At 36.5% G+C, this 24798-nt stretch overlaps 1 protein-coding gene and 1 long non-coding RNA gene across 2 annotated transcripts; one reads left to right on the top strand and one right to left on the bottom strand.

Annotated features, from left to right (window-relative positions):
• Positions 1-6331: 6331 nt before the first annotated feature.
• LOC131594923 (uncharacterized) lies at positions 6332-6940 on the bottom strand. Its single transcript, XM_058867122.1, has one exon. It carries the CDS (start codon positions 6938-6940, stop codon positions 6332-6334), a length of 609 nt encoding a protein of 202 aa, XP_058723105.1.
• Positions 6941-17991: 11051 nt separating this feature from the next.
• Positions 17992-19062, top strand: LOC131622538 (uncharacterized). Its single transcript, XR_009289927.1, has 2 exons — positions 17992-18636; positions 18736-19062. It is a non-coding gene; the product is annotated as an uncharacterized LOC131622538 (long non-coding RNA).
• The last annotated feature ends 5736 nt before the right edge of the window (positions 19063-24798 follow it).

The following is a 24798-nucleotide window of genomic DNA, read 5'->3' as shown; positions in this document are numbered from 1 at the left end:
GAGTTGCAAACTTATGAAACAACACTTGCATGGCCTATAAATACATGCTTCTTATTTCGGAATCAACACACAAAATAATTATCCTCTAATATATTATTCCAGACAGCTTCCTTGCATTCGAGTTTCTTCACCGGTCTTGTGCAGACTCGAGTAAGGCTGAATTATCCTGGGTATTCAGGCCGTTCCAACTCTAAGAAAATCGAGAGTGTGCTTGAAATACTTTAAAGGAAAGTGAATCTATTCGCGATTCAGTCTGGATCCATTCGATTTTACCAAAATATCTAACAGTTTCGGAATGAGCATATATGTGTTAAGGTTTTATGTAAATATGTGATGTCATTTTTACTCTGTGATTTCTCTTTAATGTGAGTGCTCCCGTGAAATCCATCGTATCTATGAAGCAATATATTTAAATACCAATCTTAACATGCTTATGCAATGCATGATGAAGATGTTTGGAGATTCCAACCAGATAAATTTGCGATGATGAATATATGCAAATGCTTTATAAATCTAATGCAAATTGAAGAAAAAGATCAACCCTAAAATTTAAATAAATTAGACTATAAATTTTAAATTGGCAAATTTAAAGTAAAATGCTTCCTCTATTTTTTATTATAAAAAAATTTTGTTTTAAATTTATTAAACAAATGATATTAGGAGGGATATACTTACTCCAAGAGTAAGTATTCAACACTTACTCTTCGATTAAATATATCTCTCCTCATATATATATATATAATATATATATATATATATATATATATATATATATATATATATATATATATATATATATATATATATATATATATATATATATATAAAGAGTGGAGAGAGTAAAGTTTATTCGAATGAACATAATTTTATATAAATGTTTTACTTGTGTGTATCATTAAGAAAATCAATTTTTTGAATTAATTTTATTTATTTATTCATAAATTAATTAATATTGTATACTTTTTTCAGTAAGTAATTGATTAAAGAGAAATTGTACTAGGGGTGCAACCATTGCAAAAAACAGCTCTAAACGATTCTAAAGCCAGCTAAGGGAACTTTGTACCAATCATAAAAACAAAAATTGGACAAAGATTGGCCTAAGGACAATCATCTCCAAGAGGAAAAAATAACATTGTTAAAAACCCAATCAAAACTATAAGGTTTATTCTCAAAATCCATGGCATTTCTCATGGTCCAGAAACTCCATATTGTTGATATCCAAACAATGTTAATCTTGGTCTTGATGCTATCTAACTTCACCTTCTCCTGGATAGCTCCGAAAGACATAAACTCTGCTAGTGATAACAAAGATTCAGCCCCCAGCCAGACATAAATTCTTTTCCAAATGATTTTAGCCACCGAGCATTCGAAGAACAAATGGTTCAGATTCTCCGGATGAGCATCACAAAATAAATAGTTCACCGAAGGAATATTTGGAACACCCCTTAGAATCAACTGACCTTTTAATGGTAATTTTCCAGCCAAGAATCTCCATGAAAAAACCTGTATTTTGATTGGAAGTTTTAGAACCCATACAACTTTCATCCAGCCTACAATGGAAGAAGGCCATGCTGTATCTTTGGCGTCATCCACTAGCAAGCGGACAGAAGAGACGTTGAATGTAACACCCCATACATATATGTCTAGAATAATATGTAGTGATGCTATAAATGGTACAAGAAACATACATAAGCGGTAAAGACAAGAAATTAAAATCATATACAATTCAAGTTTTCAACTAAGATGTATACAATCGACTTGTCTTTAACAATGCATAACGGAAAGATAACGTCTAACGAGGTCTTCCTGCCATTTGCTTGTCCACAGTCTTCAAAGCAATCCTTCAAACAATCAGACTACTCCTAACCTGTTCCTGAAAAAAATATTAAGAGGATTGGGGTGAGATTACTAAATCTCAGTGAGTTCCCCTATCTTATGGGTTCACTCGGTTCTACAAGGTGCATGCAATCAAACGGACTCACCGAGAATCCGGGTTTTCCTCACGGCTAGGTACAAATACAAACAAGGGTACACTGTCAATGGAAGTCCCATAACTATCCAATGAGGTAGAAACAACAACAGGCTCAATGCCATCACAAACAAGTATGCAGACCCGTACCCATGTTTGAGGAATCCAGGAGTACAATCTGCCTGTCTACCTAGGCTGTCAAACCACACCCTCGGTGAGTTACACCCGTACATCGCATCAAGAGACTTGCACAAGCACATCACAATATCACCTAGTAGCTTAAGCTTGCTCCGATTCAAGCATACACACATCATCAATATCACACAGCACAGTATCAGCCATCACACAGGCAATCACATCCGAATGTTCAACCGGAACAAACGGAAAACAATGCATAACCATACATAACATTACATGTGATTTATAACTCATCCAACATGCATATCAATGTCATAACCATAGTATAATCATGCATTTAATCATCATAGAAACACATATTTACTCGAACAATTCCATGATAATTCTCAATCCAAAACAAGAGGCTTTCGGTTCCCAATTCGGAATAAAACTGCACTCAATAGGGAAAAGTATAAATTCTGCATCAGACCAATTCGCTACGCGAACTGCCAGTGAAGCCCCGATTCGCTACAGCGAGCAGTAGCGAGCTCTAGCGAGTAAATCAACTTAACTCCCAGACTTATTCGCTACTCGTTCGCTACAGCGAGCATTCGCTACAGCGAGCCAAAGTTCGCTAAGCGAAAGTTCTTAACAAAAGAAAAACCAGAACTTTCCATAGCACATCTAAACTCCTAAAATACGAACAAGGGTTCAATACTCATTTTAGGATAACATTATACAAGCTAATAGTTAGGGTAACATTCAGGTCTAAGTTCAACACAAGGATCACATCCTATTGACATAAACTCAAGGCTAAATTGTGCTTATTCTAAAACCAAGCAACACCTAATCATGTGCCATAATTTATATCTGCATCAAAAGCATGTCATCTAAGCAATATCACATAAAGCACTGGAAGACTTTTCCAACGCTTCTGACGGCGCTCCGTTTCGAGTTGTAGAACTCAAGTTATGGCCGTTTTAGTGAAAACACAATTATGCAGTCTGCATGCATTCGCTGCAGCGAACACAGAGTTCGCTGTAGCGAACCTGACAGTGCAGAACACGGACTTTAGGGTTCTAACCTCCATTTTTGCATCTTAATCAATCCTAATTCAATCTTAAACATGTACTGACGATACAATCCATTTATTATCATAATGAGAACACATTTTCATTAATTGATCAAGCATGCAAAGCATCAAACTCAACCCAAAACCCAACATGCATACATTCCCAAACTACCTACCCAAAGTTCTATCTAATGGAACTCACCTTGGTTTGAGAGGATATTCTGAGTTTGTTGTTGAGATAAGAAGATGATGATAGCTGCTCTTGTCCTTGATCATTGCCTCTCCATCCAAATCCTCCAAGGTTGTGTACATGCATGATGATGAAGAAGCTTGAGTCCATACTCCATCTCCTCTCCTCCTTTCACGTTTCCACCCTTCCCTTCTCTTCTTCTTCTTCAAAATTCTGATTTCTACAAGTATAACAAGCCCTTTCTTGCTGATATACTTCCCCTTTGGACCAACAAGCCCTTTAACTAAATGGTATTTACCATCTTGCCATTTAGTCCACTTCTAACTAAACTTATTAGTTATACTTATAATATATCTTTCATCTATGTCATTTTCACCTCTTGTTGCATAGCTTAGTGACCTCTACCACTCATATGTCAATATCTCTCCAGTGTAATTTGGGTTGTTACATTGAAAGATCCTGTAGGATTTAATTTCCACGCAAAAACATCATGATCCTCATCATCCAGAACTACCTGCTGCAACAAGGATTGCAGAATCCTCCATTGACGCCGAACCGGATCTCGGACAGAAGCTGTCCCGTACTGCTGCAGGCCTTGCACAGAAATTGAGTTCGGGCCAAACAAACTGTAAGCACTCCAGCGATGGACAGCTTCCTGGTCATGATATATCTCTTCTACCGACGATAGTTTTTTGGTTGATAGATCATACAAATCGGGATAAGCGGCTCGAATTGTTCGATGTCCCAACCAAATACTATCCCAAAAAAGAGTGTTTTTATCATTTCCTATACGACAATTGACGAAGCTTGAGAATCCTTCCTCTAAGTCACCTATGTTTACATTATTTGTCATGACATCCCTCCACCATATTGAATCATCTTGACATATGATATCACCATTGTTCGCTTGCGCCTTGAGTTTTTGATTGGAATACCTCAAATCTAAGAAACTCCTCCATATTACATCTTTCTCCGTAAGGATTCGCCATTTCCATTTAAGAAGAAGAGCCTTGTTCATTTCTCTCACATCCGTAATCCCCAAACCTCCTTTGTCCTTGGAATTGCAAATTATCTCCCACCTAACCCAATGGATGCTCCTTTTATTCACGTCTCCGCTCCACAAAAAATTGCTTTGAATCTCTCTTATCTCTTGAATAATCTTCTTTGGAGCTTTATAAAAAGAGATTGTGAAAGTATAAATTGCGTTAATAACCGAATTAATGAGAGTCAACCTTCCCCCTATAGAGATATTCCTCCCGTTCCAAGAGGATAATCTTTTCTTGATGTTAAAAATGAGCTCCTTCCAAGTTTTCTTGCTTCTAGGATTATCACCCACCAAAATACCTAGGAATTTAAAAGGAAAAGTCCCTTTTTTGCAGGCGAGGAACGAAGTAGCTGTGTGCATCAACCAATCACTTACATTAACCCCTAAGACATTACTTTTGTTGAAGTTGATTTTTAAACCCGACACAAGTTCAAATCCTCTCAAGATCACTTTCATACTCCAAAGATTATCGCAAGATGGCTGCCCTAAAATGACGGTATCATCCGCGAATTGAAGAATATCCACTACCTCCGTTTCACCATATCTAAAAGGTTTGAAATCCCCTACTTCCACCGATTTTTTAACAATAGAGGTTAAACCTTCCATTACTAAGACAAAAAGAAAATGAGACAACGGGTCTCCTTGGCGTAAACCTCTTTGAGCCGAAAATTCTTTGGTTGTGCTCCCATTTACCAATATGGACATGTGGCTAGAGAACACACAAGCTTCCATCCAAGACATCCACTTCTTACCAAATCCCATCCTCTTCAATTGGTACCTAAGAAAATTCCAAGAGACCGAATCGTAAGCTTTCTCGAAATCTATCTTAAGCAAAAGACAACTTCTTTTCTTTCTTTTAGACCAATCTATTAGCTCGTTGACCAAAAGAACACCGTCCATCATGTTTCTATTCGGGACGAACACGGTTTGGTTCAGAGAGATCAAATTGCCAATCACTTCTTTGATTCTATTATCTAAAAGTTTAGCCAAAATCTTGTAAATGCTCCCTACCAAGCAAATAGGGCGGTATTCCCTTAAATCTTGGGGATTTTTGTTCTTTGGAATCAAGGTTATGAAAGAAGAAGTTATGGATTTCACTAGTTTCCCTTTGAGATGGAAATCATTGCAAAGAGCCATGAAATCCCCTTTTAGAAGGGTCTAAAATCTCTTGAAGAAATCAAGGGAGTAACCATCCGGGCCCAGACTTTTGTTCCCGTCACACGACCAAATTGCCTCCTTAAATTTTTCTTCTGATAATGGTCTTTCCAATTCCAAAGCTTTTGTAGGTTGTAAAACATTCAAAAAGGTACCATTGGGTTCCGGCCTACAGGGAACATCCTCCATGAAGAAATCTCTAAAGTGTGCATGGATGAAATCCTTGACCTCATTCACGTCTTCCACTCTCCCACTATTAGTGTCTAATGAGCATAAAGAATTTCTCCTCCTTCTCTCCCTTATGAATTTATGGAAATAACGAGTGTTTCCATCTCCTTCGGATAACCAAAGTTGTCTAGATTTGATGCGGAGAAGACTTTCCTTTTTATTAAGGTGAGTCCAAAAGTCCGCCATCGCCTTAGATCTCTTCATTATCATCTCTTCCGGAACATCACCTGCAAAATGAACAAACATGTTATCGAAAAAATTCATCTCCTCCCGGGCCTTCTCTATGTTAAGATCAATCCACCCATACACCTGCTTGTTCCACCAAGATATTCTCTTCTTAAGGATTGTCAGCTTCTCTACCAAACAAAAATCATCTCTCCCTTTTATGTTTATGGTTTTCCACTCCTCCTTGACGAACGAGATGAAATCTTCGTGATTGAAATAAGAGTTGTTGAACTTGAAAGGTTTAGGACCCCAATCTTGTTTGTTGTCTTTTAACCAAATCGAAGTGTGATCGGATATGTCTCTTACTCCCATAAATTGACCTTCCACCTTTCAATCTTCAATAAAGTCTTCCGATAAGAGGAACCTATCAATTCGACTCATAACTTTACCGTTACTATTGAGCCAAGTGAATTTACCTCCTATTGTTGGAACATCCACCAACTCCATCCCTTCTATAAAGCCATTGAACTCTGACATCTCTTTTCTATAACTCCTACCGGATTTACCTACCCTTTCATCCAAAGAGGAAATTGAGTTGAAATCCCCTCCTATGCACCAAGATCCCTTAACGTTATTCGACTTGAAATCTAACAAACTCTTCCAAGATTCCATTCTACGTTTACTATCGCAAGAAGCATAAACGTTAACAAAGTAAATCAATTTGCCATTCTTTTCCATACAGAGACCAAGGAAACCTTGCCTTTTAAAACTAAAAATCAGTTTGAGAAGGTCCTTCTTCCACATAGTTATCAAACCCCCCGATGCCCCGGTCACCTCCGCAAAAGACCACTCCACCGAATCATCACCCCACAACTCTCTAACAATACTACTGTCCACTAAACTCAATTTGGTCTCTTGAATAAAGCAAATGTCTACCATCCCTTTCTTATTGTGGAAACCAAATCTTTTTCTTTTGGCTCTGTTTCCACCTCCTCTCATATTTAGAGACAACACTATCATTTGACAACCAAGTTATTTTTCTCTTTTGAATTAGACTCCTCTTTTTTCTCACACTTCTCAAGCTCCCCCAACTTGTTAACAGGGTCAGAATTAGAAGACTTATTAGAAATTCCCAGTCTCAACATAGAGTTCCATAACCCTATCGAGGCTTTGTTCAACACACCATTAACTATCCTAGAGTTACAATTTCAGACATTAGAATGGTTTAGAGATTCACAAGAAAGAGGTAGGCCCCCGACAGATAGTTGTTTTTGGAATATAAAATAGAACCTGGAATAGTGGACCGAAGCTGCTCCATCCAAGTTGGTTCGCAATTCTCAGCAGGATAAACGTAATCCTCCACCACAGACCCAAGATGAAGAACTTCTCTCATTTTCTTGCGCACCTTTCTGGAATTTTTCAACTTTCTGATCTTCTCCGACACCCCTGCCACCGTGTATTTCTCTTGAACTAAAGTAGATACCAATTGGTCTTTCCTAATATCGTCTTCAGTTGTTACCAGGATAGGGGTATCCACGTCACTTTTCGGTTCCACTCTTTGGTAAAAAACAAGTCCAGAAGTACCTTGTTCCGCTGGGCCCCAAATCTCAACATCTTTTGGGCTTTTGATAAATAAACAAACTTTGTTGTTTGAAGGCCCATTGGAAAGTATTGGTGAGGATTCCACCTCAGACGGTACAATTACAAATAACCAGCGGGCCCTTCCTTTTTAAAAAACGCCACCTCTTCCTCACTATTCTAAAAACCTTCTTCTTCTAGGCTGCACTCTACCCTACTCAAAGAAAAAGGGGAAATACTTTCTTTGATGCTAGAGCTCGCAGGGCTCACGAAACAAAGCGGAGATAAAACCTTAGTATCTGCACCAAAGTTGATATCCTCTGAACACTCGACAACTGTCCTTCCTTTTGACAACTTCTCAGGTAAGTCTTTAACCTTCTTTTGGGAAACAGATTTAACCTTTTCTGAAAATACGTCTGCTGTCGTTCCTCGATCCACCCCCGTCTCCTCCAACCCTTCCTCTCCCCTAGCCCATCTCTGATGAAGAAACGCTACCGGAAATATCTGATGAATCCGAAAAGCTATCTCCTGAGTTTTCCAAATCCTCCATATGCACCTGGGATTCCTCTATTAGCATAATATTGACCCAAGAACCGTCTATGCAAACAGAGACATTATTCCTGATCATCTCTGCAAAGTGAGTGAAAACCATTACCTTCAAAACATCCATTATGACTGGTTTTTTGTTAATGCAATCGAAACTCGCAACACTGCCTAAGTCCGATAGCAAAGATACCAAGAATTTTTCGTTTCTCACATGACAAGGGATGCCGTAACACGAAATCCACGCGGCCTTGGCACATTCCACGTCCGTAGCCTGCTAGTTTCTAACCTCTTTGAACCATTGGCCTTTCCATTCCCTTCCATCCTTCAGCAAAGCTTCTAGATCCCCCCTCCATCGACTCCTCTAGCAAGCAGATATTAGGACCTAACGGTATTGCCCTAACCGAGAAAATGCCCTCCTCTAATAAGCTCTGATTCACACCATATGCAAGGCCAAGAGTGAGAATAATCCCCACTTTCATGTTACTATAAATCAACTTCTCCTTTTCGCTGGTAGAATAGAAGAAGGTTTTGTTGGTTTCCTTCTTCTCTAAAGGAACACAATTTGCGGAACCCTTCAATACCTCCGCAAAACTTTTTGACGGGCCAGAGCTTTGAAACATGTTGACTGCTTCTTGTTTCGGTAAAAAACTCCTCTTCTGTTGTTGGCCTTTGGACTGAACAAAACCTTTCGGTCTATTCGCAACAAACTCCTTTCTTTTGATTTTTGAGATGTTAGCCTTCAACTTTCTCCCTTCCAGCCACACGTTATCCAGCTTAACCTCCAACATTCTGGAATCTACCACGTTAAGAAACCTCACAAAACCAAACCTCGATCCCCTCCAGTCCTTCTTAGGAGGAATGACAATTTCCTTCACCTTACCAAACTCCTTGAATTCAAAGAACAAATCTTCTGCTCTCCATTTTTCTTCAAAGTCGGTTATGAAGAAAGTTGTGGAAACCCCAGCTTCTCCTTCGAGAACATTTCTCCAAATATCCCATCTCGCTTTATTGTACTCTCTGCCTTTGTTCCTGATGATCTTAGACCACCCTCCTCCGTCGCGATTACTAGCTTGAACCATAATGAAAAAGGGTACTAAACCAAGGACTATGCCCTAGCACAATTTCTCTATCTTGTTTTCTCTCTCATCTGTTTTTATCCGCAAATAATTTAGTTACATAAGGTCTACTAAGATTAATGGTCATTAATATGAATATAGCAGATTTTAATGACATAGGATGTAACATTTTAATAAGTCTAAAAAAGTTTAATGCTATAAAGTTTAGGTGAACAAATTATTTTAGACTAAATTTTTTTTAATTTATTAAAATGCATATTTACACTGTCTTAAAAAAAAAGGTAATAACAAAAAGTTTAGGTTGAACTTATTTCACGAAAAATCACGTCTACATTAATATGAATATAGAATCAAATAAATATAAAGAAACAAATTAAAAATTCATTAAAAGTAGAAAGGAAAACAAAATTATAGTCATCTAACATTCAATACTAAAAATATAAAATGAAAGGCAAAAATATTAATATCATAAAAAAGTTATTATTTTAAATACCATTTTGAAATATCTGTCACTCATTTGCATTTTTAAACAAATAAATTAATAAAAATATAATTTTTTTAGGGACTAATGTTTTAATTTATGACTTTTTCTTATAATAATTATAGATAAACAAACTATTATTAAGTATTAATCTTTGCCACTAATCTTTAATACTGTAGCTTATAATTATTTTTACAAAATAGTAATTTCCTTTAAGATTTCAAAATAAAATAAAATATATTTTTATGTTTAAAATGTTGTAATATTCACATAGGACACTTTTTTCTCTTTTATTTATTTAAGATAGGATAAATAGTACACACTTTTCTTACACATAAAGAGTACTTTTGCAAGAATAGAAGGATAATAGTTATAGGAGACAAAAAAATAACTTAGCAGATCATGTTTTTGTTTTTTATATTTTAAAATGGTAATAAAAACTCATCCTTGACTTTATTGTTTCTTATATTTTAAAAGTACTATCTCTATCTCTATGATTGGCTATGTTTATAAAAATTAATTAACGTTTGGTTTTAGCAGTTATTTGTCTCTCTAATTTTATGAATGCTTTTGTCTTTTACAAGTACTACAACAGACGCAAACATTTATTTCTTTGACCGTACAAATGAGAGATTTTAAATCCTCCTATGTTCTAGCTTTAGTTTTAGGAATTCCTTTATTTTGTTGTAATGCATTTGCACCCTCTCAAATAAGAAAAACTCCCAATTAAGTTTTTTATAGTTTGGTATTTCCACGTTAAAATATTGCACGTATGTGGATTAAGTACTGAACAAATTTGCACCGACTTATACTGATCCATTTGTTTCACATTTAAAATAATAGGTTAACATGGTAGTAGTCTTATTAAGACTTACTTTCTCAGTCTCAATGTCATTTTTTTCATTTTTATTTGTCTCAAATTTTTTTTTTCCGAATACTAATGTATTATTTCTTTCCACTCACTTGTCCCTATTTATTATATTTTAAATTATATAATTATTGTACTATCTATTATTAACAAGATTATTTAAATAAATAAAGTCATTTTATCATTGAACTCAACATAATTAATCATTAAATCTCAAAGAAGACACCTATTATAAGACGGAATGATAAATTCTTTATTCGTTTTACTTTTCATTTTTATGTTTATTTGAATGAATATAATTTTATATAAATGTTTTACTTGTGTGTATCATTAAGAAAATCAATTTCTTGAATTAATTCTATTTATTTATTCATAAATAAATTAATATTGTATACAAATTTTTATGACATAGGATGTAACATTTTAATAAGTCTAAAATAGTTTAATGCTATAAAGTTTAGGTGAACAAATTTATTTAGACTAAATGTTATTTAATTTATTAAAATGCATATAAACACTGTCTTAAAAAAAAAGGTAATAACAAAAAGTTTAGGTTGAATTTGTTTCACGAAAAATCACGTCTACATTAATATGAATATAGAATCAAATAAATATAAAAAAACAAATTAAAAATGCATTAAAAGTAGAAAGGAAAACAAAATTATAGTCATCTAACATTCAATACTAAAAATATAAAATGAAAGGCAAAAAAATATCTAACCTTCACAATTAACTGTCATTTTAAACTTGTCAAAAATATTAATATCATAAAAAAATTACTATTTTAAATACCATTTTGAAATATCTCACTCATTTACATTTTTAAACAAATAAATTAATAAAAATATAATTGTTTTTGGGGACTAATGTTTTAATTTATGACTTTTTCTTATAATAATTATAGATAAACAAACTATTATTAAGCATTAATCTTAGCCACTAATCTTTAATACTGTAGCTTATAATTATTTTTACAAAATAGTAATTTCCTTTAAGATTTCAAAATAAAATAAAATATATTTTTATGTTTAAAATGTTGAAATATTCACATAGGACACTTTTTTCTCTTTTATTTATTTAAGATAGGATAAATAGTACACACTTTTCTTACACATAAAGAGTACTTTTGCAAGAATAGAAGGATAATAGTTATAGGAGACAAAAAAAATAACTTAGCAGATCATGTTTTTGTTTTTTATATTTTAAAATGGTAATAAAAACTCATCCTTGACTTTATTGTTTCTTATATTTTAAAAGTACTATCTCTATCTCTATGACTGGCTATCTTTATAAAAATAAATTAAGGTTTGGTTTTAGCAGTTATTTGTCTCTCTATTTTTATGAATGCTTTTGTCTTTTACAAGTACTACAACAGACACAAACATTTATTTCTTTGACCGTACAAATGAGAGATTTTAAATCCTCCTATGTTCTAGCTTTAGTTTAAGAAATTCCTTTATTTTGTTGTGATGCATTTGCACTGTAATATCCCGATTCTTCGATCCAGGTAATTTTCATTTAATCGATAATTGGTATGCACAATAGACTTATTCTATAATAAACTAAGGAGGATTATTATAAGAGTAAGTGGATTAGTAGAAGAAAAATCCAAAAGTTAGTTGGAATAGAAGGATATTGGTTAGAAACCAATAAGATGGCAACTTTGTGATTATGGCATAGTTAGAGGGCATTTTGGACAATAGACATCTTGCATGAGTCATAAGGAGTTGTTTGGATGGAGGGATGTATATCTTTGTTAGAGAATCATTTCTTTTGGAGAATAAAGGGATCAGAGCCAAGAAGAACTCATAACTCAAGTTCCATTTTCGTATTCCATGGCAGCCTCCACTAAATCAGGTATAACTCTCAACTCGTAACTCCGATCGTAACGATTCTGGTCCCATTGGAAAGCTAACAAATTTCTCTTCGATTTGCACCTATGGTTCGCATTTATAGCTTCTGTTTTGAAGGAGAAAAACGAGTTTGAAGTTGTGTCAGTTATGCTGAATGTGTGTTATGGAGAGCTACGGATTTCTTGATGATGGAGATGGAAGTTTGAGCAAGAGGGAGATGCAATAGTAACAAGAGCACCATCTTAAACTCCATTTGATCCAAGGTGAGTCCTTAGTTAGAGACTTGGGGAAAATTTGTGGGAAATTGCATGTTGGGGTTTTGGGTGTGAGTGATAACTCTATAAATCCATAGTGATAAATGTGATTAATTACTAATTGGTGATTTTATGTAATGCTTGCTTGATTTAATGCTTAGATTGTGTTTTATGTATGTAATGTGTATATTAGATCACTATTGCATGTTGGAAATTCGTTTAGAATTGAATCATGATGATTGGAATTGATTATAGGGCAATTGGGACTGGTTTAGAGCTTTTAAAATGCAGAAAATTGATTCTGCTACAGGGTATTCGGTTACGGGTCTTTGGGTAACCGATTACTCTGTTAAAAATGCAATTTTGGACTGTTTTTAGTGCCAGTAATCGGTTACTGAGTTTGGGTAATCGGTTACCCTGGGCGCAGGGGGAAAATCAGCAAACTTCGGAAATTCGTAACTTTCGGCTCGGGTATCGGAATTGCGCAAACTTTATATCGTTGGAAAGCTAGCGACGTGTACTTTCTAATAAAATTGGTCCCCAAATCAGAATGTTTGATTTAACAATATTGGAACCCCACTTAGTGCGCCTCGTCGGGCGAGATTTTACGTTACTAATTCCCCCGAGAGCAGTTTCGTTCCGAATAGAGAACCGAACGCCTCCTTAGTCGGGTGAGACTTGTTTAAATTGTATTTGAACATGTTAATGTTGTTTATGATCATGGATGTGTTGATTCTCAATATGAGGATCATTAATTAATGCATTATATTGATATGCTTTATGATGATCATATTATGTTTATCCGTCCGTTCGATTGACGTTTTGAGATGGTTGCTTGTTTGTGGCATGATGCTTTGTGTGATAATGATCATTAATGCCCGTTGTTTCGGTTAAACATTCGGGATTGATTGTATTGTGTGATTGACGCTTGTTATGCGTGTGGTATGCTAGAATCGAAGTGGGCCACTACTAGGTGGTAAGGCACCATTGTATATGGACTAGTTTCCAATTACCATTGCGATGTGCTCGTGAGAGTCTATGTGGCGTGTCTCACTTGCAGTTAACACATTGGCGTTCTTGGTATGTTTAACACACCTGAGCTACTGTTGCAGTGTGCTCGTGAGTTTCCGTACGGGGTTTTACTCACTTGTCGTTAACACACTTGCGTGCTCGGTATGATGGCGTTATGCGGCTAAGTAAGCCTACGCATAACAGGTAAACATCTCTAGTGATGCCATGTAGGCTACATCATTAGGTTCCTACCCGGATGGGCTCATGCGTCGAGACGGCGTGTTGCACTTGCCGTTAACACCACGTGCGTACAGATGGTTAATGGGACGGTGTCGCCTCTTAGGCAAGGTCATCTTGCAGCCAAGTAGGCTTGTGCGAACCCATTTAATCACTCTTGCAGGGTGCTTGTGCAAGTCTCTTGACAAATAGGCATGGGTGAACCCACCGAGGGTGTGTGTGCAGCCTTGGTAGTTTGGTTGTTATCACTTCTGGATTCCCCATACATGGGTATAGGTCTGCATACGTGTTTGTTGTACTATTTGTGTACTGTGATGCGATGACTCCTATGGTGGACGATTCATGTGTTTGCTCCGTACTTGTACCAGATGTGAGGATAAACCCCGGATCAATGGTGGATTCGTTTTTGTTGATGCATGTACCCTATAGAACCGAGTAGACCCATAGGATAGGAGGACTCACTGAGATTTAGTAATCTCACCCCAATCAACTTATATTTTTTTCAGGTGCAGTTTGGTAGTGGTTGGTCAGTAGCAGGTTCGGACTAAAGACTTGGAAGTGGTGTTGGCTCGAAAACCTCGTTTGATCTCATCTTTCCGCTGTGCAAGATCCATTGAAGACACGTGTTTTGTAATTATTATTATTATTTCATGTTGTATTTTAAATGGATCATCTTGTATCCTTGGCTTTTGTATGTACTTAATATCAATTATTAACGTTTCATGCATAATATACTAGTCAATTATGTATGGGGTGTTACAGTTGGTATTAGAGCAGGTCGATTCTCGGCCGAGCCATGAGACATCACTAGCAATTCTTTTCCTCCTCTCAAGTGTGCGTTGCCAGCCTGATTTTACTGATATCTCATTCAGTTGTTGAACTTGATCAACTCATCGACTGAGTGTGAGACAGTAGAATTAAGGCAGAGCCGCCACGAGGACTCGTAAACCTGTAAGTGTCGTGAACCCAAGTAGAAAGGATCGGTTGGGTGGCGAATTGTATATGGAAGTTGGATTTATTGGACGAAGTAAGTAGAAGGGATATTGGAGTCGTCAAGCTTAAGGAGAGCGTTTGACGCGAAATAGTGATACCCGAACTGTCAAGATGTGGATGGAGACAACTAGAACCCCCAGGATTTTTGACTGAACGAAGTGAAGCTTTCTCTAAGTCTTGGTAATAGCAAGGAAAATCCAAATGGGATTGAATAGGAGCCTTGTAAGTGAGATTCTCCGAAGGTGTTGAGCTGGGATTTATTAGGATTCAGTACTGATGATGCTGCCGGTGTTAAGTGCGACTGATGAGCTAATAGGATAGAATGACCTTTGGAAATGCGGATAGAAGAGTTAGACCTTTATGATTGCGCTGGTACGGACAGTAATTGGATGGATGAAGTATTAGATCCTGATCCAACTTGAAGTACCCTAAGCGAGAGTAGTTACCTAGTAGATGTTGGTGGAATGTATGAGTGTGGTAACTTAAGATTGGCGAAGCTTGAATACCTTGTCGGTGGAAGAGGGCATGCATTTCCGTTCTTATCATAATTTAAGTTCTAGAACTACGCTAGATGGAATATGAAATGATGTAGAAGCGTGAAATGCAATGACCTAAGTTCTTGTTAGTTGTTGTTTGTCTGACCCCGAGTGAAGCCATAGAACTACGCTTGGCGTTGGGCGTTCAGGCGAGTAAGAACTAAGATCTATCTGGAACGTCAGTAGGATGATCGCAGTTGAGTCGAATGTTAGGAACCATAGTATTCCTATCTGGACTGAATTATCCTTGGAATCTCATGCATGCGTGGGACGAGTGGGTACGCGCACTGCATGGTAATCCGAAGTTGAACTTCAAATCTTCATGCTTGGCGTTTTGGCTTTCCGAGTAAGTAACCTTGATGTGTAGCACTCTCAGGTTTTATCATCCTGAGGAGTGTGATTCGAAGGACTTGAGGAACGATGAACCTGTTGGAGGCCTGTTCAGACACTTGTCGATTGCAACTATAGGATACGTGTGGGGATCATTATACGCCACTGAAGTAGGTTACCTGAATTCATGGCCTCGGAGTTAGACCACCATGTTGGTACTACCAGAAAGGTATAATGCCACAGTATCGCTATCGTGCACAGAGATGCGTGAGTCATATTTTTCCGACACGTGTGGGACAAAGGTGATCTGAAGCTCAAGGTAGAATTCTGACGTGATACTCATGAGACGCAGATCCAGACTCTTATAAGGTATGTGGGATAAGGATCCATACGTCGCGCTCGATAGTAAAGGAATAACTAGACATGCGATGGTGTGATGGATCAAGATCTGATACTATGCTTATAGAGACTCTGAATGATCGTGCTCGCGCGAGTTAGAGCCAGATTATACGTTGCAGACGTTCTCGTTTCATTAAGTGTTAAGTTGGCAATTTTGCATGAGTGTCTAGAGTGGGACTCATGTGCGGTCATGATATCCTGGTCAGCATGGTGAGTGGCTATCATGTATCATTGGCGACCGGTGATGGAATATGCGAATTGTGTCTCGGACTAGTTCGATGTGTGATGTGTCTGGTAAGGTATTGCTAGATACTCTGAGTGGAGAAGTGTTAATCTTGGTAAAGCATGGACATTTTGGTTTGAGAACTGCTAAGGAGTTTATAAGAGAGATGTTCGATGTGCAAAGTGCAAGGTGCAATTTCTTGCATTGTGGCTACACTCAGACCGTTGGAAGCACTGCAGTGAAGGATGCAGCTGCCGAGGAAGTCAGTTTAATGTCAGATTCAGAGATAGAGCAGACATTAGATGATTGTGTGGATATAGTGTGGCTATGGGAGGATTGTTATATCAGTAAGTCGCACGAGTTATTAGAGGTGATACTACGCTAAGAGAATGAAGGTGTATGGTTGGGTAGAAGTTGTGTAAAACTGCTAGAGTTATCATGAGCTGCAGTACATCGTGAAGGGTTCGATATACCGGTTGAGCAACAAGATTGGTTGGACTGAAAAAACATAGCAGTTGTACGCTGTGGAAATCAGTGACAAGGACGAACCTCTAAGTCAGTGAGTATTTGGGTTCCAATGTCCTGAGATCGAAACGTGTACCTAAGTTGTGGTAGATGAACTATATGGAATGGCAGAGTAAGTAGAAGCTTGATTCTGGAGAGTATGCAACTTTGAAGAGTAGTAGTCGATGATGGATGTATATGGAGTCCTGGCCCGTGTTGTATTTGGACAACTGTAGATAAGGAATTATTGTGTATTAATGGAAACTAAGTGAATTATGGATATAACGTGACTCAGAGGATTTCAAGGTGTGTGACTTGTTGGAATCAGAGTAGTGCAACGGATCAAGGAAGAATCCGATAACTTTGAGGTCGGAACGAACGAACTATTTGTAGGATTTTTATGTTGGGATAAAAGTATCTTCCTAAGGGAAATTGTCGAAGCAGTGTTTTTTTATTCCAGTCTCTCAAGGATCCACCATAAACTCAAGAGGTGTTGTCAATGGACCAGCTTGGGAATACATTTTGTGGATGGCATGCGGTCCGATGTTCGTAGGTCATCAGTTTAGCTTGCAAGTCACAAGGGTTGGACTGAGTATCAGACCGTCGAAATGCTGAAGGTAAGTGAAGGATTTCAATTGGCACAAGTTCTTCGTGGTTATGTCTTGTGCACTGTGAGCGTGCATGAAGAGCTGGACAATGGTCGCACGTTAATCGATGAAGTCCACCTTTGTGGGCAAAACCTTATGCGAAGTTGTTGGGCATCAATGCTATGGTTGTGGAAGGCTACACCATCATGGATTGCGGTAATGATTGATACATCTAGGACTGAGGTGAGAATCGAGTAAAGAGGAATAGTTGTATAAGTAGAGGCAAGCTTGGGACAACCATCCTAACACTTTGGGAACCGGAAGTTAAGACCAAGGAATTTGGCTAACACCTAATGACATTGTATGGACTTGAGTGGAGAATAATTTGAAGTGTTGTTGCAGAAGTGACGTTGTGGAAGTAAATTCTCGAACGGGAAGTAATTCAAGGAGCTAAGTAAGTGTGTTGGACAAGGGTGAACACAGTAGAGTTTGAACAGCAGATATCCAACAAGAGTGGATTGCTAGGGTTCTGAAATTCGGGAGATTCAGTGCGGAGCAGTGAAGGCCTAGGACCCTGGAAGGATCTTTTCCTAGGTGTGTCAAGAAGAGGTATTTGGATAGACGTGTTGCTTGAGAGTCAAGGTTCTAACCATGCATAGTGGGACGCAGGTGTTTTGGCAAATTATGTTTCTTCGTATGGAATGACCCTCAGACAGAGTAGTGAGATTATCTAAAAAGAAATGTAAGGAAAATTTCATCCCCTGGTTGGTATAGTTTTGGACACGTTGTTTCCGTGGTGATCAGAAAGAATTCGAGGACGAATTCAATTTAAGGGGGGGAGAATGTAATATCCCGATTCTTCGACCCAGGTAATTGTCATTTAATCGATAATTGGTATGCACAATAGACTTATTCTATAATAAACTAAGGAGGATTATTATAAGAGTAAGTGGATTAGTAGAAGAAAAATCCAAAAGTTAGTTGGAATAGAAGGATATTGGTTAGAAACCAATAAGATGGCAACTTTGTGATTATGGCATAGTTAGAGGGCATTTTGGACAATAGACATCTTGCATGAGTCATAAGGAGTTGTTTGGATGGAGGGATGTATATCTTTGTTAGAGAATCATTTCTTTTGGAGAATAAAGGGATTAGAGCCAAGAAGAACTCATAACTCAAGTTCCATTTTCGTATTCCATGGCAGCCTCCACTAAATCAGGTATAACTCTCAACTCGTAACTCCGATCGTAACGATTCTGGTCCCATTGGAAAGCTAACAAATTTCTCTTCGATTTACACCTATGGTTCGCATTTATAGCTTCTGTTTTGAAGGAGAAAAACGAGTTTGAAGTTGTGTCAGTTATGCTGAATGTGTGTTATGGAGAGCTACGGATTTCTTGATGATGGAGATGGAAGTTTGAGCAAGAGGGAGATGCAATAGTAACAAGAGCACCATCTTAACCTCCATTTGATCCAAGGTGAGTCCTTAGTTAGAGACTTGGGGAAAATTTGTGGGAAATTGCATGTTGGGGTTTTGGGTGTGAGTGATAACTCTATAAATCCATAGTGATAAATGTGATTAATTACTAATTGGTGATTTTATGTAATGCATGCTTGATTTAATGCTTAGATTGTGTTTTATGTATTTAATGTGTACATTAGATCACTATTGCATGTTGGAAATTCGTTTAGAATTGAATCATGATGATTGGAATTGATTATAGGGCAATTGGGACTGGTTTAGAGCTTTTAAAATGCAGAAAATTGATTCTGCTATAGGGTATTCGGTTACGGGTCTTTGGGTAACCGATTACTCTGTTAAAAATGCAATTTTGGACTGTTTTTAGTGCCAGTAATCGGTTACTGAGTTTGGGTAATCGGTTACCCTGGGCGCAGGGGGAAAATCAGCAAACTTCGGAAATTCGTAACTTTCGGCTCGGGTATCGTAATTGCGCAAACTTTATATCGTTGGAAAGCTAGCGACGTGTACTTTCTAATAAAATTGGTCCCCAAATCAGAATGTTTGATTTAATAATATTGGAACCCCACTTAGTGCGCCTCGTCGGGCGAGATTTTACGTTACTAATTCCCCCGAGAGCAGTTTCGTTCCGAATAGAGAACCGAACGCCTCCTTAGTCGGGTGAGACTTGTTTAAATTGTATTTGAACATGTTAATGTTGTTTATGATCATGGATGTGTTGATTCTCAATATGAGGATCATTAATTAATGCATTATATTGATATGCTTTATGATGATCATATTATGTTTATCCGTCCGTTCGATTGACGTTTTGAGATGGTTTCTTGTTTGTGGCATGATGCTTTGTGTGATAATGATCATTAATGCCTGTTGTTTCGGTTAAACATTCGGGATTGATTGTATTGTGTGATTGACGCTTGTTATGCGTGTGGTATGCTAGAATCGAAGTGGGCCACTACTAGGTGGTAAGGCACCACTGTATATGGACTAGTTTCCAATTACCATTGCGATGTGCTCGTGAGAGTCTATGAGGCGTGTCTCACTTGCAGTTAACACATTGGCGTTCTTGGTATGTTTAACACACCTGAGCTACCGTTGCAGTGTGCTCGTGAGTTTCCGTACGGGGTTTTACTCACTTGCCGTTAACACACTTGCGTGCTCGGTATGATGGTGTTATGCGGCTAAGTAAGCCTACGCATAACAGGTAAACATCTCTAGTGATGCCATGTAGGCTACATCATTAGGTTCCTACCCGGATGGGCTCATGCGTCGAGACGGCGTATTGCACTTGTCGTTAACACCACGTGCGTACAGATGGTTAATGGGACGGTGTCGCCTCTTAAGCAAGGTCATCTCGCAGCCAAGTAGGCTTGTACGAACCCATTTAATCACTCTTGCAGGGTGCTTGTGCAAGTCTCTTGACAAATAGGCATGGGTGAACCCACCGAGGGTGTGTGTGCAGCCTTGGTAGTTTGGTTGTTACCACTTCTGGATTCCCCGTACATGGGTATGGGTCTGCATACGTGTTTGTTGTACTATTTGTGTACTGTGATGCGATGACTCCTATGGTGGACGATTCATGTGTTTGCTCCGTACTTGTACCAGATGTGAGGATAAACCCCGGATCAATGGTGGATTCGTTTTTGTTGATGCATGTACCCTATAGAACCGAGTAGACCCATAGGATAGGAGGACTCACTGAGATTTAGTAATCTCACCCCAATCAACTTATATTTTTTTCAGGTGCAGTTTGGTAGTGGTTGGTCAGTAGCAGGTTCGGACTAAAGACTTGGAAGTGGTGTTGGCTCGAAAACCTCGTTTGATCTCATCTTTCCGCTGTGCAAGATCCATTGAAGACTCGAGTTTTGTAATTATTATTATTATTTCATGTTGTATTTTAAATGGATCATCTTGTATCCTTGGCTTTTGTATGTGCTTAATATCAATTATTAACGTTTCATGCATAATATACTAGTCAATTATGTATGGGGTGTTACATGCACCCTCTCAAATAAGAAAAACTCCCAATTAAGTTTTTCATAGTTTGGTACTTCCACGTTAAATATTGCACGTATGTGGATTAAGTACTGAACAAATTTGCACCGACTTATATTGATCCATTTGTTTCACATTTAAAATAATAGGTTAACATGGTAGTAGTCTTATTAAGACTTACTTTCTCAATCTCAATGTTATTTTTTCATTTGTATTTGTCTCAAATTATTTATTTTTTTCGAATACTAATGTATTATTTCTTTCCACTCACTTGTCCCTATTTATTATATTTTAAATCATATAATTATTGTACTATCTATTATTAATAAGATTATTTAAATAAATAAAGTCATTTTATCATTGAACTCAACATAATTAATCATTAAATCTCAAAGAAGACACCTATTATAAGACGGAATGATATATTCTTTATTCGTTTTACTTTTCATTTTTATGTTTATTTGAATGAACATAATTTTATATAAATGTTTTACTTGTGTGTATCATTAAGAAAATCAATTTCTTGAATTAATTTTATTTATTTATTCATAAATAAATTAATATTGTATACAGATTTTTATGACATAGGATGTAACATTTTAATAAGTCTTAAAAATTTTAATGCTATAAAGTTTAGGTGAACAAATTTATTTAGACTAAATGTTATTTAATTTATTAAAATGCATATAAACACTGTCTTAAAAAAAAAAGGTAATAACAAAAAGTTTAGGTTGAATTTGTTTCACGAAAAATCACGTCTACATTAATATGAATATAGAATCAAATAAATATAAAGAAACAAATTAAAAATGAATTAAAAGTAGAAAGGAAAACAAAATTATAGTCATCTAACATTCAATACTAAAAATATAAAATGAAAGGCAAAAAAATATCTAACCTTCCCAATTAACTGTCATTTTAAACTTGTAAAAAATATTAATATCACAAAAAAATTACTATTTTAAATACCATTTTGAAATATCTCACTCATTTACATTTTTAAAAAAATAAATTAATAAAAATATAATTGTTTTAGGGACTAATGTTTTAATTTATGACTTTTTCTTATAGTAATTTTAGATAAACAAACTATTATTAAGTATTAATATTTGCCACTAATCTTTAATACTGTAGCTTATAATTATTTTTACAAAATAGTAATTTCCTATTAGATTTCAAAATAAAATAAAATAAAGTATATGTCATACCCCAATTTTTGACCTAAGATACCACCTCATATCATTGCATATGCATCATCTGCATCTCTAACAAATTGCATAGCTTGTGTTTGCTACTTGTGACTCAGCAGGATTTAATCAGGAAATCACTCATCAGTACAAGCAACAATCAATTAGGGTCTTGTTCTCCCTCCATCTCAAAGAACTATCTTCATCAACAATCAATATTTGGTCCTCAGAGATTCATTTCAACAAGCTCAAAGGCTCTGAACTAACCAAGTTAGGGTTTTGACTGAAGATAGCATACTCCTGACTTTTGCTCAGGATTTGACCTAATGACTTGGGACATGACCTCAAGACCCCAAGTGCATCATTTTGACCTAATCCATTGACTCAAGACATCTCCTACACAAGGATTGATCAACAGTGAAATTTCAAATCATCAGATTAGGGTTTTGAACTATCAGGGACTAAAATCAGGGATCACATTTGGGAAACCCTAAAAATCCCCAGGGAGTCAATCAAAGGTTTCAATCATCCTCAAATAATCCCTATGACAATATCCAATGGAAATTGCATCTCAATTCAAGATCCACAGTCATCAATTTTATCAGGTCGACAATTAGGGTTTTTTGACCTAATTCACTGAACAACTGACCTTTTAATCAGGACAAGATGTCACAACTCAAACCATGGCTCAATATCCTCTGATGCTTCAATATGATCCATTCATACCATTCATTTGGTGAGGATAGCCTGTTTCATTTGAAATCTCCAGAAACGCGATTCGTCTGAAAAAGTCAACTGTACAAGATCACCATTGACTTTTGGAGAATTTTGGTCAACCATGACTTTTGAAGTTTTGAATCATCAATATATGATATATGAAGTCATTTGATCAAGAAAAATCAAGAAAATCAATCAAGAATCAAAAAGTCAAAAGTTTGACTTTCCATACTTAGAAAAATTTCTAAGTGTTTTTCATGGTTTTTTCCAAACTTTGGAAGGGAATAACTCAAACTTTCACCTACAAACTGAAAAAAACTTCCAACATGAAAGTTGTAGATTTTGATCCAATGAACAACTTTGTCACATATAATTTTTTTCCATAAGATCAACCATTTAAGAGATATGGAGCTTCAAAGTTGGTATCTTATGAAAATTTTACTTAAAACTTCATTTTCTTCAAAGTTCATGGAACTTTTTCACCCATTTCCTTAAGAGACTTGAGGAAACTTTCAACTAGGCTTTTGAAGTATGTAACATGAGCTTTCCAAAATGTCCAAGAGCATGAAAAAATATGGAGTGTAGCCATAGTTTTGAATTTTGACATTAGTGAACTTTTCACTTGAAATTTCATGCCATTTTCACTAAGTTATGAACCAATTTGCCAAATGATCCAAATAATGATGCATAGATGCAATAATTGGTAGATATTTTCTGATTTGAGATCAGAATGGAAGAGGATAAGAAGCTTCAGAAATAACCATGGTTAAGTCACTTTTAACCATTTGCATTTAATGTGAAAGATTCCATTTTATCTCTTAAGCCAAATCATCATTCTTGATCAACTTGCAAGAGCTTTGTATTCAGAAACTTTGGCCTATAAATAGAGATCCTTACCTCATTCAAAATCACACCAAAACCTCATAAACATAGGTTTTCTCTTCCTTTCTTAGAATGCAAGTTTCATGGTTTTCAAAAGAGGTAAAATTCTCAACCTCTAAACCTTTGAAGTTCTAAGCAAAGTGATGCTTCTAACACTTCCCAAATACCATATGGAAGTTGTTTGAACCTTTGAAACCTTCCAAAAACACCTCAAACTCAGAATCATCATCTCACCTCCAAATATGCATAACACTAGCCTTATCATGCCAAAATGAAATCCAGGCCAATTCTGTCCAAGTTAATCATCCAAACACATTCCATATACCATATATGAACTGTTCCAACCATCATACATGATCTGAAACACCAAAATCACTAAGCTTGATTCTCACTTGAACCATACTGCAGTTCGGGTACCACAAGGTGATCAAGAGGTTTTCAATTCACTCCAAGCATCCAGACATGTTCTATAAGGTCCATTGAAGCTGTCCAGATTGAGCAACAACATCTGTAACACCTCCAGGCTCAAATTCGATTTCTTGCTTTGCCGTTTTTGAAGGTAAGCCTCATGAACTTCAAACTCATACTTGCACGCATCATAAATGAATTGTGAGCATACCATCTTGTTTCTGCACCTATGAGGATCATTAACCCTCAATCAATTGCATCTTAACTTGCACATACACGATTTTAGAATGAATCATAGAATTAGGGTTCTTCGTGTTCATCAGAGAATTGACCCCCTTAGAGTGAAAATAAATGGAATTAAAGACCACCATCGTGATCCTTGTGAAAAAACGAGTGAATTAGACCCTTCACTTGATCAATTTGATCCAGTTTCCAGAATTTTCAAATTCAATTGGGATTCATGTTCTTGGCGCCATATTTTTGAAACTGAATTTAGTAACTTGACTCAAAATATAACCTAATCCTTGCCTTTGATAATCAGACCACGCGCGTGGTCCAGTTGGTTATGTTTTTGAGTGGTGAGCGTGAGGTCGTGGGTTCAAACCCTTGTGGAGACAAAACATTTTTTTAACAACTATTTTTCTTTCATTTTCTTCACAACTTCAATTAATTATTTAACTAACCAAATTAATTCATTTTTCATTCATTTTTT

The sequence above is a fragment of the Vicia villosa genome, linkage group LG1 (assembly GCF_029867415.1).
Source record: "Vicia villosa cultivar HV-30 ecotype Madison, WI linkage group LG1, Vvil1.0, whole genome shotgun sequence".
Taxonomy (NCBI): domain Eukaryota; kingdom Viridiplantae; phylum Streptophyta; class Magnoliopsida; order Fabales; family Fabaceae; genus Vicia; species Vicia villosa.
This window is presented reverse-complemented; position numbering and strand designations above follow the sequence as displayed.